General features: G+C 42.7%; 1 protein-coding gene across 3 annotated transcripts in view; it reads right to left on the bottom strand.

The window, feature by feature from the left end:
* RSPH10B (radial spoke head 10 homolog B) overlaps positions 1-15498 on the bottom strand; it is a 765802-nt gene that overhangs the window by 321319 nt on the left and 428985 nt on the right. For all 3 annotated transcript variants that reach the window (XM_069645637.1, XM_069645638.1, XM_069645639.1), the window contains exons 11-13: positions 12519-12708; positions 10781-10889; positions 8994-9068 (exon numbers count right to left, since the gene is read on the bottom strand). In XM_069645637.1, the coding sequence (XP_069501738.1) occupies positions 8994-9068; positions 10781-10889; positions 12519-12708 (374 nt within the window). The remainder of the gene's footprint in view (positions 1-8993; positions 9069-10780; positions 10890-12518; positions 12709-15498) is intronic.

The following is a 15498-nucleotide window of genomic DNA, read 5'->3' as shown; positions in this document are numbered from 1 at the left end:
AAATGAAAGACAGGAAAGACAGTAGGTGGCAACTGTGTAAGACAACTAACAAGATAGGAGAGATGAGGTTAACAGGCTAGGAAAGAATAGGAGGACTCAGTAAGAACCTGCACACACAGGCTAGCAGGAGCCCAGCCTTGAAGAGAAGCATAGCAGGAGAAGCCAGACGGGGGCTCTAGCCTAGACTATGGTGGCAGATGTAAGGCCACTAGGGCAAGCTATAGAAACATGCAAACCCTGAAAGCATCAGGTGACGGGGCAGGGGGAATACCTCCTTGTAATATAGCTGGTACGATCCCTATGGTAAAGAGGTATGTCATAGGTCTTGTCCAAGGTAATATAGCTCAGATGTCCCCATGGGCAAGGGGTGCACTACACGGCTTGCCCATGGTAGAAGAGTACAAGCCATTACTTTCTACAGACAGTGATCAAGGCAAAGTTGAGGACTACAACCACAATCTCAATTGAAATGAGAACTAGGCTAAAGACCTACAAACTTAAGAAAATGTTCCATCACATGAGTTTAATTTCTTCTATCTTGACAAATTTCTTGAAATAACTCATCCTGAGTTGGACACACTCAATAGAGACTTTTTCAACCCCAAGAGAAAGATACAAAGGTGTTGAAATATCACCTTGTGTTCTGCAGTCTCCACCCACAACACATTGTTTTAGAAGTGGGACCAAGAGAAGGCAACACAGTGTCCACCACACAACACCTCCCCTCAAGGTTGCGCGCCTCTCGCTGGAAGCTAAACATTCTTACCAGGTTATCTTATGGGCACCTATGTTTAACCTTTACTGCAGAAGAATCAGAAATTCCTTGAAACTATTAGTACCTCGATGCACCAATTGGCGAATCACCTCTAAATCTGATGTAGGCCTAACCACTGCAGGGTTGTGGGAGGAGGAATAGTGGTTCAAGATTATGCTTATGGAGGGGTCATGATGGTGCTACTCATTAACAATCTGTGAGCTCGACTTTATACCAGAGGTATAAGAAATTCCCAAGTTACCCTGGCCTGGGAGGAGAAACAAGGAGTTAGGTTCACTATAGTCCAAAAATCCCTGCAGAAAGGGTAGAAGATTTACTGGATTATCCCGATTTGCTTGCTGCCGCGTTACATGGCTGAGTCTTTAAGCAGGTTATCTCTGTGCGATGTAGATAAGTATGCTGCTTTGCTGAAAGCAACAGGCTGCTGTATAGGGCTGGGAACAACACCCAGGTGGATGGGGAGACCAGGGTCCAATTTCTTGTACCAAAACCAGCACATTGTCATGGAGATGGCCCATTTCCACTTCACTGCTGGTGATTTGAGGGTAGCTAAGGCCCAAGACCATGTACTAGCATAGTTCTTCTGCCCTGGCATTTACCATCATTTGTAAGATTACTGCACAAGTTTGCATATGCAAATTGACAAGGGGGGTCCTGGGAGTCCCTCTGCCTGACATTAGTCCCGGTTACGAAAGCCTCACCCAGATTCTTTAAATCACTATCTTTCACTGAGGAGAAATATTCAAAACATATCAGTCTTTGTCCTGCCCTGGGGCAAACCAGCACCAAAATGCTAGGCAATTCTCCTCTGAACAAGAGTACCAACAGCAACCCCAGACACATGTTTCGGTCTGGTTGGACTTCATCAGTAGGGTGGAGCTGTGCTTCTCTAAGAATAGTGAGCAAGGGGACCACGCCTGGATTTGGCTAGTAATTTAGGGGGAGACCCAAAGTTACTTAAATATGCAAAAATGAAGGGGGGTCCTGGGAGTCCCTCTGCCGAACATTAGTCCTGGTTTTGAGGGCCTTACCCTGATTCTTTAGCTCACTATCTTTCACAGAGGAGAAATATCCCAAACATATCGGTCTTCGTCCTGCCCTGGGGAAGTCCAGCACCGAAATGCTAGGCAATTCTCCTCTGAACAAGAGTACCAACAGCAACCACACGTGTTTCGGCCTGGTTGAACCTCATCAGAAGGGTGGAGCTGTGCCTCTCTAAGAACAGTGGGCAAGGGGTCCACTAGACATGTGTCTGGGGTTGCTGTTGGTACTCTTGTTCGGAGGCGAATTGCCTAGCATTTTGGTGCTGGTTCTTCTCTGTGCGCATCTTGACTGTAAGTTCGTTCCAGGCAAGTGTGACTGTAACCGGGAATGACCGACCCTTACAGTGTGTTTTGGGACAGACAAGACGGTAGGTATTACTAGATCTTGTCGATCTTCCCTGTGTTTGCAGGGTGAGGCCATTTTTTAAATAGCTTGGTGCGTGACCGTGTAGGCATTTATGCGTCAAAGTGAGGATTTTGAAGGTAATCCTGGATGCAACAGGCAACCAGTGGAATTCCTTCCCAGTCAGTGTTATGTGATTCCTTTTGGAGAATTTTTTTTAATAATCGAACAGCATCATTTTGAAGGGTTTGAAGCTTTAGTATGCAGTTTTTACTTGCACTGCCTAGAAGGGCATTGTAATAATCTATGCAGGGCATTACAATTGTAATAATCTATGCAGGGCATTACAATAGCTCTAACCAGAGTTTTGCAGTTCTTACTGGTGACGTAAGTTTCACCAGTCTAAGTAACCTCAGATGATATTGGGATGTCTTTATGACATTGTCCACATGGGCGTCTGCTCCTAGAGATTGATCCATAATCACCCCCAAGGTTACCTAAGAAGTGGTATCTCTGATTCTACAGATCCAACTTTTCCCCCAGCTGTGACTCGACTCCTTGGAGGGATTAAGAAAGATGCAATGAGGAACATAGACCATATAATATCATCACCCCTTGCTTTACAATGGGGTGTTGGGCCCAATCTCTCCCAACCAGATCATTTTGCTCTTTCTCAATGGTCGCACCTTAAGGCGAGTATCTCTAGAGAGCTCTTCTTATGTAATAGTCTCCCTGACCTTTGCCTATTGGTGGGCTCCTTGAATGACTTTGTGTCGGATTTACGTCTGCCTAGAGTTAACTTTGCGTCTCAGACAGACGTGCATTATAGTCCAGCCGCTTTGTTACAACCAGCAAAGACTGACAACGCCGGCCTAGTTAACACACAAAGGGAGATGGCGGACCAAGCCTCACAAACTGGATCCTCTAGGGAGGGTTTTTTAGTTCCCTTTAGGTTAACACCTGCTACTAATGAAAAGGCAAACATTTCCAGTGTTGATATCAAAGGTACAGGACAGGAAACACCACTATAAATGCGGTACCTGATTTGAATCCCGGCCAAAAACCTGCTAAACAAATCGTAGCTGCGAATGCTAATCTCAAGATGGTGACCTCGCAGAGTTTGCATTTAAGAAAAACACAAATGCCAAAAATCAATGATATGAGTACTCATTCCTTTATTATCGATCAAAGGAACTTTGTTATCACGAATATTCAGAAGGTTGAGGGCAAAGAGCCCAGAGAAGCACTGCGTAATAAAGTGCTTGCATGGCTGCAAAAGAGAACAAGGTCGGGAGTTGTCAGATTGTCTGACTTGAAGTCTTTATGCAGGATTGACTTCGGTGACTGGTGCTCGCAGCCTAATAGTGATTGTGTTCTAGTGGGTTGCGGGGTCAGCACTTTACTTTCGTTCCTAAGACTTTGTAAATATCTGCCCAGAGGTTCTTCGACCTGTAACTTGATACTTTGATGTTCCCTGCTTGTTGGGTCCACTATGACTAATTGACCCTTTTAGGTCATTGCCATTTTTCATGACTATGATTCTCATTCCCTTCTGGGTGTGTTTTTACATACCACCCTCTGTCTCCCGTTTATGTTCTATGTTTTATATTGTTTGTGTTGTTTGTATTGTATGCGCCCTCATGCCTTCGGGTCAATGGTGCGCGGTATAAATGTAATAAAGTAAAGTAAAGTCCAAGGTCTTAATAAAGTGGCCGTCAATAGAAAACTCAAAATATTCAGGACCCAGTTTCGTCCTCGCTTGAGAAGACCCAAAAACCAATAATTCGGTCTTGGCACTGTTAAGACAAAGACAGTTAGCTGTCATCCAATTGTTCACTATTTGTTGGATGTTCTGACCGATTCAATCATCCTCAGCATAGTCTCCAATCAGTTCTATCAACAACTGAGGGTTATCAATGTAATTTGTGAATCTTGCCTCCACTTCGTCCAGAATATTACACAGAGGACGCAAGTAAATATTAATGAGTGCAGGGGACAGACACGCTGCCTGCGGAATTCTGCAGTTAGATGGTTTATGTGTGGAGGATGCCTGACCCCATCAGACTCTCGACATCCTATCTGACAAGAAAGACTTCATCCACTCCACAGCTTGTGGTGAACAATGGCCCACGGAAGATAAAGTAGCTAATCATTTCTTGCGATCCAGGAGGTCAAACGCTGCCGATAAGTCGAGCAGCATCAGCAGGTCTGGCTTACTCTTGTCCATACAGTCCAGCATCTGACTCTGAAGGTCAACTAGAGCACTCTCAGTGCCATGATGCTCTCTAAATCCAGACTGCCTTGGATGAAGGATATTGGATTCATCCAGGTATTTTTGCAGTTGCATTGTAGCAACCCAATCCACGACCTTCAAAAGGAACGGGACATTGTTAGTAGGTCTATGGTTGCTATAAAAAATTGTCTAGACCTGCCTTTTTTAGCAAAAGTGTGACTATGACCTTCTTAACATCTTCCAGAATTATTCCATGCTGAAAGGTGGCGTTAGTGAAGCATGTGAGGAATGGTGCAAAGGTGCTGACATTATTCACTATAATTTTAGCCACCAGAGTATCGTGATTACAGGAAGTGGGGCGCATTTTCCCGAGAATATCCTCCATGGTCTGTACTGAAAAAGCAGAGAAATTAAATGTTTGAGATTTCTCTCTCAAGGGCTCCTTAATATTATCTGTCAGTATAACTGAGGCCAGATCTGCTGCAATTTGAACATGTGCCACTACAATTTTGTCAGTAAAGGCTTATTCTATGCTGGAGCAGTCATCCATTGTAGGGGAGGACAGATCAGATTTCAAGTGGGATTTCTCCAAAGTCTTCAGGATTTCAAACAATTTCCTAGTAATATTAGAAGACCCCTCAATTTCAGCATTAAAACTGTTTTTCTTAGCTTTAAGTATATTGTCCCTATACTGTTTTTCTAGGTTCTTCCAAATAATATTGTTTTCATCTGTCATATTTTTATTCCAGTGACGGTCTGCTGTCCTGTCCTGCTTCAACTTAATAAGTTCTGCGCAGAACCAATTATGGTGATTTTGCCTATCCCTGACCATCTTGGTCTTAACAGGTGCTATGTTGTTAAGCATGTCTGTCAAGGATGCAGGCCTGATTTGTTTGCCATGATGTAATGAAGGCAAACATTAGCAGCAAATAGCCTATGTATTATCCAAAGGAATATAGATCTAGCGCAAAGACCATACCCATAATTTAAACAGGCCTACATAGATAATATTGACATACATAGTAATACATGGGGAAAAATATGCGCCATCTTTATCTGGTAGGCAAAGCGTTATGAAAGAGAGAATTAATTGTTAACCCAGCAAAAAGCCAAATTGGGCAATGTACTATACTATATCTAAGGTTTTGTGAGAAAACTGCTTGGTCCAACCCCAAGCTAAAAAAGCAGCCTCAGAACTGCAAGCCCTCCAAAGCCTCATACACTACAATAGGCACTTAATCCAGAGATGTTCCATCATTGTTGGGCCTCTTTCTGATAAACCAACGAGTGGCCAGCCTTCCAGGCTAATTTGTAATCAAACTGAACTGACAGCATCCCAGATCTTAAAGGACATATTGTGAAAAAACTCTTTGTTAGGTATCACCAATTTTAAACAACCTTCATTCTGCAAGCAGATACCTCTACAGTGGGCTCAGGAGCTATCTTGTCCCAAGCAAGATTGGATCTACAGCAACCCATACAATATATAAGCTACAATCAGTTTTCCTAGGAAAAGTCATCAGGCTATCATAGAGCTGGAGTGCAAGTCCATGAAGTGAGTGAGAGAGGCCCTAATGGGGAGATAAATCTCTTTAGTCTTCGGCCATGCCCAGCTATCCCGGATGGCCCACAAAAAGGTGTTTTAGCTCTCCAACCATATGTATTCTCAGCAAAACATTGAGATGTTAAACTTCAAATCAATGTTGATTATTTTAAGCAGACTCTCAGTCTCTGGACCAGAAAGCAATAAGGGGAGCCAGGAAGAGGGGGATGAGGTATGTGACAAGTTCAAACGCACAACAACTAATTGAGGCAGTCTGGGGACGTCTGCAGTTTAGGGGGAACCACCCGTTTAGTGATGAGATGACTGCAGGTGGTAAATGGAGGTTCCCCTAAAGCTTCCCCAGTCCTCCCTTGGGTGATTCAGGGGATCACTGGTTATCCAGGTTAAGGCATGATCAGTGCCTTATCCAGGGGGATGACTACATATCTATACCCAAAGAAGAGGGACTATCCCAATGTCAAGATCAGCCAGTAGTTTCCAAGGTAAATTTGCTGATGAAACTCGGCATCCAAGATGATTTGGGGTTGCTAAATCCAGCAAGTGATCCCCCTGACCTTGGACTCTGTTCCCAATTCGATTTGCTGAACAGGGATGGGAATACATCACATATCAAGTATGCCAACCCTGGCATTAAAAAATAAAACATGTGTGGATGTTTTCAGTAAGATGACCCTACAGTATACACTTTCGATAGGGCTTATGGCTCCTACATTCACTAACATACTGTTCTGGGGCTGCGCTTAGCTCTCCCACATGCTCCGACCCATACCAAGTGCGCCACCAGTCCAGGGAAAGGTCCTCTACAAGAGTCAGAGAGCACAAGAAGGAGCCTTTGCAAGCTCCACATTGAACTAACATCCATATTATATGCAAATACTGAGGGCCCTGTGGGGTTGTGAAGGCTATTCTACTGGTCAGACCATCCGCTGTGTATCTGGGGGTTAATGTGGCCAACCGACTTCCTCGACACCTTGATTCATATGAGGGACACCCGACCGGTTATATGAGAACCCGCTCAACAAAACACGATTACAACGAGGTCCATCCCTACTTAGCGGCTAGGGGAAGGCGAGAGTCCATTTCTCGTGGTCATCCCCATGACGAAAGTGCAGCCGTCACTGCCCTTGCAGGACCCTGTGTCTTTCTGAATCGGAGCGGGGATTGCATGAAGCATACGGTTCATTGGAGGGAACACCCCCTTAGGGTCAGCTGGCACACGACACGTTTCGCGACGGGCCTTGGCCTAGGGACGGGGAGGGACTGCTTTATTACAACGAAGCTGATGTTTGTTGTGGTTCTTCTTTTTGTACCAGTTTCGAACCCGGAAGAAGCAAGAACGAAAGCTACCATTGGGCTTACTAGACCACGGCGACTACAGGTTAAAAGGCGGAATCCCTACTCAAAACCGCAAGGACTGAACCACAGGAAGGAACACGGATAATTAAGTTCCATAACTTGTTACGTTATTGACAAACCTGAACAAAGGATTTTTCTATAAGGCAAGCCATGTCCGACCGTATTCTTTACAGGCCCATACTGAAATCTGAGGTAAAATACCTTGCACTCCATCCAAACTCTATACCGTCCAGCTACATGTCAGTGAGTTATTCTCCAAGTATCACCTTTACTCTGGGTCCACTCGTCCTGAGAACACCTCCAAAGAGTCAATGCTCCCACAGAATGTTCTCTCATTCTCTCTCTCTATATACACATATACATATGTATGTGTATATATATATATATATATATATATATATATATATATATATATATATATATATATATAGTACAGGAAGGAAGGGGCGCACGATTAACTTACTCAGCTACTGGTATTCTCCTCCTACCGGTTTCAGTGCTCATCACATCCTCAGGGAGGCAGTCTTTACATGCAGCTCACAGCCAGTGCAGGTGCTGTCATGTTGATTTTGTGATGCATCTATATGAACACAAATGAGGTCATCTAGAGAGGGACGTCAGGGTTCCCTTCAGCTGTAGTTTGAAGGCCAGACAACTCTCACCACACACACACACACACTCTCACCACACACACACACACACACACACCCACCCACCCCCCACCAATCCCTCATCCCGACTTGGGTTGTTTAAGCTATGTATGTATGTATAAGCTATGTATAAAGTAGCACTGCCCTCTTAGACAAAGACAATTTCCTGGAGAAAAGGTTTGCATTTGGGCTCATTTGCATACCCACAATGCCTTGCTCTTGAGGTTCAGAACTGGAGGTGAACTTTCAGCAATGGCTAACAGGGGCGCTGTGGAGTGTGAGACTCGGCTGAAATGGATTTTCCTACTTTCACATTTCTAGTTTCTGAACTACTCAGGCCACTTTATTCACAAAGGTAACCAGAGCATTTCAGGAGGAGCTGGTCAGTAGTGCAAAGATGTGCTATCCAGCCCCCTTGAACACACACGTTCCCAACACTAATGTACGACAGGCTCCCAGCAACCAAAGGGTTGCTGGGAGCGTATTGCACTGAGGCGGGCTGTTTAAAGGCCTGTCTCAGTGAAAGGCTCCAGTAAAAAAAGCATTTCCAACCCTGTTTGGGGGATGGAAATCCAAGTGTTTCAGTCCCAATTTAAACCAAGGCTGTTACACTAATCATGACCCTGTCATGATTTGCACCTCCTCTTACTCCTGTTTCAAAAGGCGCAAGGGATGACACACAATTCAAAATCCCATCCCATTCGTGAATTTTTAAATGCCCAGAAATGCAGAATTAGGATAACACTTTTTTGGGCACAAGTGAGGTTTTGAGAATCTGGCAATGCTAGTATATTAGTACCTGCTGAGATGCTAGTAGTTCTGCATGATCCCACTAAATCCCACTCTCAAAAAAGAATACAGCAATACTTCTTTACCATACCACATTTAGCAAGTGCATTTATGATTACAAATATACAAAACTATTTTTTGAAAAAATCAAGATGACACTCAGATTAAAACCCATATGTACTTCACTCAATAGCACTTCATCCTAAGCAGCAGCATAGAGCTGAAGTAAAATATACCTACTGTATAGGCACTGCAGCAGGAACACTGCTTAAAGAAGGTGCATTTGTGTCACTGTTGTGCGGCAAACGTTCATGCCTGTAATGAAAAATTATTCTCATTAACCACTCGCATTTCATCTTTTACTGCAAACATCCAGGCAACAAGGACAGCATGTTAGCAAGTCACATTCCTTAATGTAGCAAACAAGATCATTTTCTGTAAGTGTGGGTAAAGGGACAAATTGCCACTACAAGAGTAAGGAAGCTTAGGCAGAATAAGCATGATAGCAGGGGAACATTGGGAACATAATTCAGTGTCATGTCATTGAGGAAAAGATGGAAGTGGCTATTGTCATCAGAAAGTTCCAATACATGATTAATTTCCATGATGGCACTAAGTTGAATTGTGTGTAGGATTTAAGATGCCATCAGGTTGGTCACCAATGTAATTTATAACATCTTCAATATCTCTATTAGTTATTTTCATTTTCAGATCTAAAACAGTGATTCAAACAACATTTACTCAGAAGTCAATGGTGTCTCAAAAAGTTCCAAATTTATAGTGCAGTTATGCAATTACAGCACTAGTGCTAAACGTTCAGTTCTTCATTTTGGTTCAATAATTCATTTTCATTATCTGCTTCAGGTCATAACATTTGACTGAAGTTATGAAAGGCGTAATGCAGAAAAATCAACCAGTTCCATCCAAACCTAAGTGCTTAAGTGGTAAAGACTTTAATTTGTGTTTATTGTGCCATTGGATATAAAGAAGGCCTTTGTTCAAAATGCCAAATCTACTGAAAAACGACTTGATGCTGTTAGAACTCAAAATGAGTGTGAAGCCATGATTATAAACATCTCGCAGAAGACTTTTCAATACAACTGCAGATGAAATAAAACAGTTTGATGCAAGACGGCAGGTAACCTTTATAGACAATAGGCTGGACACAAAAAACTGGCAGATATGAAGATATTGCTGAAATGTCAGTGAGCAAGAAGAAGATCCCAAAGTACTGGTACACAATTACAAAAAAATGCCTGCTTCTCTTGCGATAGACCGGAAAATACCCTGTGCACGCTGTTTGCACTCAAGGTGCAGGTCAGAAGATGTATAATGGGGTTCAGTTGAGTGAAAATAGCCAATGCAAACTGTAGTTGAGTGGATGCATGCATAAATCCAAAATATGGTCATGCATGTGACAGTACATCACAAAGAATGCTATGCGAAAAATGTACTCAATGTCTTGCAAAGAGCAGAAAACCTACAGAAACACTAGAGAATGTGCAAGACAGGTAGAATTAATTGACTGTTTATTAGAGGCAGTTTTGGAATGTAAGGTTGTCACAATGTAAGATGGTGAGTGACACTACAAGGAATATGTTACTCCAAAGTTGTTAAAGACGAAGATATGACACAAATCCAGTCTCATCTTTTCCTCAACAAAACTGCCATGGTGCATCTTTTGCATGTTTTTCTACATATGTTTCTGTACAATGGTATTCAGTGAGCCCACCACTGGCAAGGGGTGCTGAAAAGATGTAAAGTAATACAATGGAAAAGTGGGCAGGAGATAGGCAATGATAGTTGTTGTGCCCCTGTGTAGGAAATTGTAAAATAGACAGGTACACTGTTATGATAGAAGCCAGCTCCCATTATTACTTGAACAATCTGTTCAAGTGAATTTTTGCTTCACAAAATGACATAGAACTATTTGACCTTTTTGATTTCATAGTGAATTAACATAGCTATCTATTTTGGAAAACTTAACAATACATCATATATCTTTTTTACGCCTTCATAAAACGTACCGATTTTCTTCCTGACAAATGTGAAAGGAAAGATGTATTATGTAACTCAAAAAATTTCTTAAGAGCAGGGTCTCATGCGGGGCGTGTAATAATTCTGGTGGTGCGTTATCTGTAAAAAGAAAAAGAAAATACATTTTTCCATCACCATTCTGACAACATACAGAAATGTGGTACAGTTTACAGGAGTGCACTTGGAAACAGTATAACTTATCTGTACTGCTATATCGCTTTGACATGATGTGTACATGGGGCATCACCTTGTGAAGTAGTCTACAATATTTGTTTCTATCAGGGTCCACAGTAACAACCAATTCAAGTAGTAGATTGCAGAATAATAGAATGATTATACAGTTTGATCCACCTCACATATGCATGCTTTGAATTCCAAAAGGGTAATTATCAGTTCATTCCTTAAAGCAGACTCTAAACAGAGAACTACCAGATCATTGCTCACAACAATTAGAATGGGTTCCCTTAAGCCAAAGCCCTTAAAAATATGTCACTGTAAAGAGTTGCATCTGTTTCAAAATATGAGGCCTCTGATCAGTACATGTGAGCATCTTGTGGGTGAATTCTCCAAAGGTAGATGGGCTGTTGAACCCATTAGCGACATGTAAACTAATAATAAATACAGAATTTCAGACCAATATTCAAAAAGAAAATATTCAACTATGTCTGATACACAGAAGAACATATACTAATACTATGGACACTAACCCTATGTAAATAGCTCTTTCCTAAGCAATGTTATAACCTTTTTACACTTTAATATATTGCACAAAAAGTGCACGTTTCACAGACTTGTAAGAGATAGGAATATTCAAGCGCTTCTTGTAAAATATGTCTTCAGTCGAACAAGGTTTGTTCAGGTGTGAGGCACTCAAATTGTTAATTTTTCTGCACAGGCAGAAACTCTTTTGATCTAAATACATCAGATTAAAACATTTTTCTGAACCAACACCTAAAATGCTTTTAGGGGAACCAAATAAAAATTGCCAATGCCATATAGGAAGGTGACTCACTGAAATGACCAAAAGTGATGGGTAGAGAGCTTTAAATCAATGGTAGCCATGGAATACATTGTTTTGCCCATCTGTGGCAGGGGAGAACACTTTTCAACCGAAAGGTAAAGTCTGCATGTATTAGACAGTTGTTGGATATAGAGAAGAGCTGTATGAGGATTGTGGAGAAGTCCTCCATGAAGCTGCTGGGGGGCAGGCAAGGAGGGTCAGCAATGGTAGTGAGTGAGGAGTTTGTAGAAGGAGAGTTGGATTTATAATTGAATGACCTTGCACCTATGATAAAAAGCAAGTGACTGAAGGGGATAATTACTAGTCCTCCTCCATGCTCCGATTGTTGTGGTACATTACTTTGAAGCAGTGAGCAGGATCAAGGATCAGCTAACATTTTGAATAGGGCACAAGAGACATGCCCTTTCAGGTCACTTTACAGTCCATGCCGTCTATGACGTGACATGTTATTAGACCATGTTGGGGTTTGTCAAACAAGAATTGTAGTTGAATGTTTAGATAGCTTTGAAGCAGCGTAGTTGTGGTGCAATATAAAAACCCTACATAACAGAAAACAACATGGCCTGGAATTCTTCATACATTTACCCTGGAGTTACAGTGACCTTGCTTTCATTAGGTTAGTTACCACAATTGAAAAAGAAAATAAGTGCCTCCCAAAGGAAACAGTCATGCTTCATTAAAACATCAGTACATTCATAGATTCTAACCATTTAACATCCTGTCCATATCGGAAAGTGTCATATCGTAGTGATGGAATCTGCAGTCCAGCAAAAATCTCCAGAATTGGAATCTTGTCATGAGGAATGTGTTGTCCACAGAAATGTCATGCCCGAGGCTGCTGTATAGGTGGTAGATTCTTCTGAGTTCTGTGATGTGTCTCAAAACGGCATATTCCACCTAAGCAAAAGAGAAATGTAACCGTAAACAAGGAATGCCAATCCCATGATTATTTAAAATAACCTCTACATTTTAGAGGCTGCCCTATATCGTTCCGATGCAGGTTTACCTGTCTATATTAGTCATGACCCAGAACAGTCAAAACAATGGTGTATGCATCTTGTCCGCTATTATGCTGTGTGATGTTCTTCCAACAATTCATTTGCTCCTTTGAGCTTATTTTATCTAATCCAATTTTTTTGTGTTGGCCAGATGACATTAAAACCAGATTTGTTGTCTACACAGTACAATCATTTCAAAGCCTTACCCATTCTCGATATTTCTAAACGGGCCCATTACAACAACATAGGTAGCACAAACCTAGGTCTTACCTGAATCATGGCTCAACCCTTTCACGTGCTCGTAGTAGGAAGAATTCTCCACTTCACTTTGACCCTGTAGACTTTGGTTCATAGCCTAATCCGATCTATGTTCCTTGACCAATGTACTACTGTTTGGCAATATTGTAATTCATTCTGCCTTCTTCAGGAGGCATGATATATGCACAGCATATAATGCATAGAAATGCATGATCTTCTCAATGTAGCATTTGCTGTGTACCGATCTTCGATTACATGCACATCAATCTGTAGTTTAAGTCTAAAATACCAAATGTGTTCTCTTCTTATTAAAACTGTACTACTTGTGACGACGTTTACTGCCTTGTTTTGGGGACGTGTAGTGGGAAGACTCAAGGGGCCAGGTGCCTCCCAAGCCAATACATGATGGGCCTGCAGGTCATGTAGGAAGGACCCCTAGGTCATCTCCACTAGACCCACTTCAACAGGAACGGGAACGTCACAAACTCGAGCTTACGGGCACCCCTGTTTCCGGACCGGCAAACTCATAATGAGGCCCAGTGTATTCAGCTAGAAAGAAAACATACATTGCCATTTTATATTGGGCAGAACAGTAAATGAAGGTATCCAGGCAAGGCGCAACACCTCTACATCTTCGTTTACCGCTCCGGACTATATTTAATAGTGATCAAGTTGGAGAAGGGACACAAAGTGGAGTTAACACCTTTGCTGTGCTTCTCCCTGCAGCCCGATTATCATGCAGGCCTAAAAGGAATGGATTCCTACGGAATCAGCCTCTATTTAGCACCTGTTAAAAGCAGGAGGGGTCCAAAGGAATCCATCTATAAATGCTGTCTGCAAAGCTTAATTTGCCGACACCATTTACTATTTTACAAGCCAGAGCATAAAAGTAAAGTGTGAAGGCGATTTCTACAACTAACTTTTGCTCCCCGTCTTGAAAAGGTTTAAAGTTGCATGCAAGCCTAGCCCAGGTAGACCAGAAATAAAAGACAACAGGAAAAGGAGCAGTGTGGGCCTCTGGTGGAGTAGGAGAGCAGAGTTTGGAGTATGTTTGCATTGGAGGATCGAGCTACTGGAGGAGCGCCGCAGAGAATGAAGGGCTGGAGTAAAGGAAAATGGAGGCACGATGGAGAAAAAACAGCAGGTGAAGGGAGGTGGCGAACAGCAGAGGGTGGAAAGCAGAGCTCAGCAGGTTTAGGAAGGAGAAGAAAACCAGATGCTGGAAGGAGGGAAGTAGATGGTGGGAGATTGAGAACCACAGTTGGAGACAGAGTAAATCAGCTCAACAAAAGAGGAGAACTCTAGCAATATCAGAACTAGTCACAGGTGGGAGATATGAAAGGGCATGCATTGCCCAGTTATGAGGTAGGGAGGAAGCCCTGATCTGATGGCAGGAAGCCCACGGTGGCATGAAGAACGAACACTTGGTGAGGCGATGTGGAGGGCGAGGATCAGTGCAGGTTCTGAGTAGCAGGGCTGAGGGTAGATATCAGGATGCCAGTGAAGAAAGGTGATGTGGAAAGTGGAAACTAGGACCAAAATGATTGAGTGGCTTTGCCTGCTTAAGACGTTAAAATACAGCTACTGTTACACCTTGTGGCTGAGACGGAGCAAATGCTTTAGGGACTAGAGGGGATCTCCTCCCACTATATCTGGAGAGATGACTAGGAGAAGCTTATTGGGAAAGATGTAGCAGAGAGACTTAGTGATGTGAAGTCACAGCAGTCCTTATAAACCTTTGAAGAGGAGCCTTTCAGTTCAGATAAATAAACCCACTTTGAGTTACTAAAGCTCTGGAGGAGCTATCTTTTTTGTCTGTGTTGAGCATAAAGACTGTTAATACTAATTTCTGTATCTGGACTCTGTCACTGTGTGGCTCTCACACAACTATACGATGGACTACAGCAATGCAATGCTCAGTGGCTACATCTAATGGCCTCACCCCTGTAACGAACACTATATGTAACACAACATGCTAGGTAGTTTTCAAGGTGTCAGGATGGATGGAGGGTTTTTGAGTGTGCTCCCTAACACTGTACAGGATGGTTCCTCGTTGGCTCAACAGTTCTAGGTGTAAATAAAAAGTGTCTGGACTCAAACAAAAGTTCCCAGGTTCAAGCTAAAGTCTCTGGAAAAAAGTTCCACTGATGGACTAGGCTATCAGGTGATGAGAGCATGTGTCATCCCTTCAGAACACCTTAGTGGCGCCCAGCCAGAAGTGTCCCAGTGAAGGGAAGAACTGCAAAGGGTGAAGACCAGCCACTGACCAGCTTCTTCGCTCCTTCTCTTATGAGTCTTTGCTTTTGCCTTCCTCCCTGTTCCACCTGTGACTACCCCATGCTTCCTAAATACTGTGCTGTGTCTCCATACTGTGCTACTCGCCTATAATGCATTCACTCCTGCTGCTGCTCCTCCTACTCACCTCTCGCTA

The sequence above is a fragment of the Ambystoma mexicanum genome, chromosome 2p (genome assembly GCF_040938575.1).
Source record: "Ambystoma mexicanum isolate Mex_15411 chromosome 2p, UKY_AmexF1_1, whole genome shotgun sequence".
Taxonomy (NCBI): Eukaryota; Metazoa; Chordata; class Amphibia; order Caudata; family Ambystomatidae; genus Ambystoma; species Ambystoma mexicanum.
Note: the sequence above shows the minus strand (reverse complement) of the source record. Positions and strands in the feature narration are given on the sequence as shown.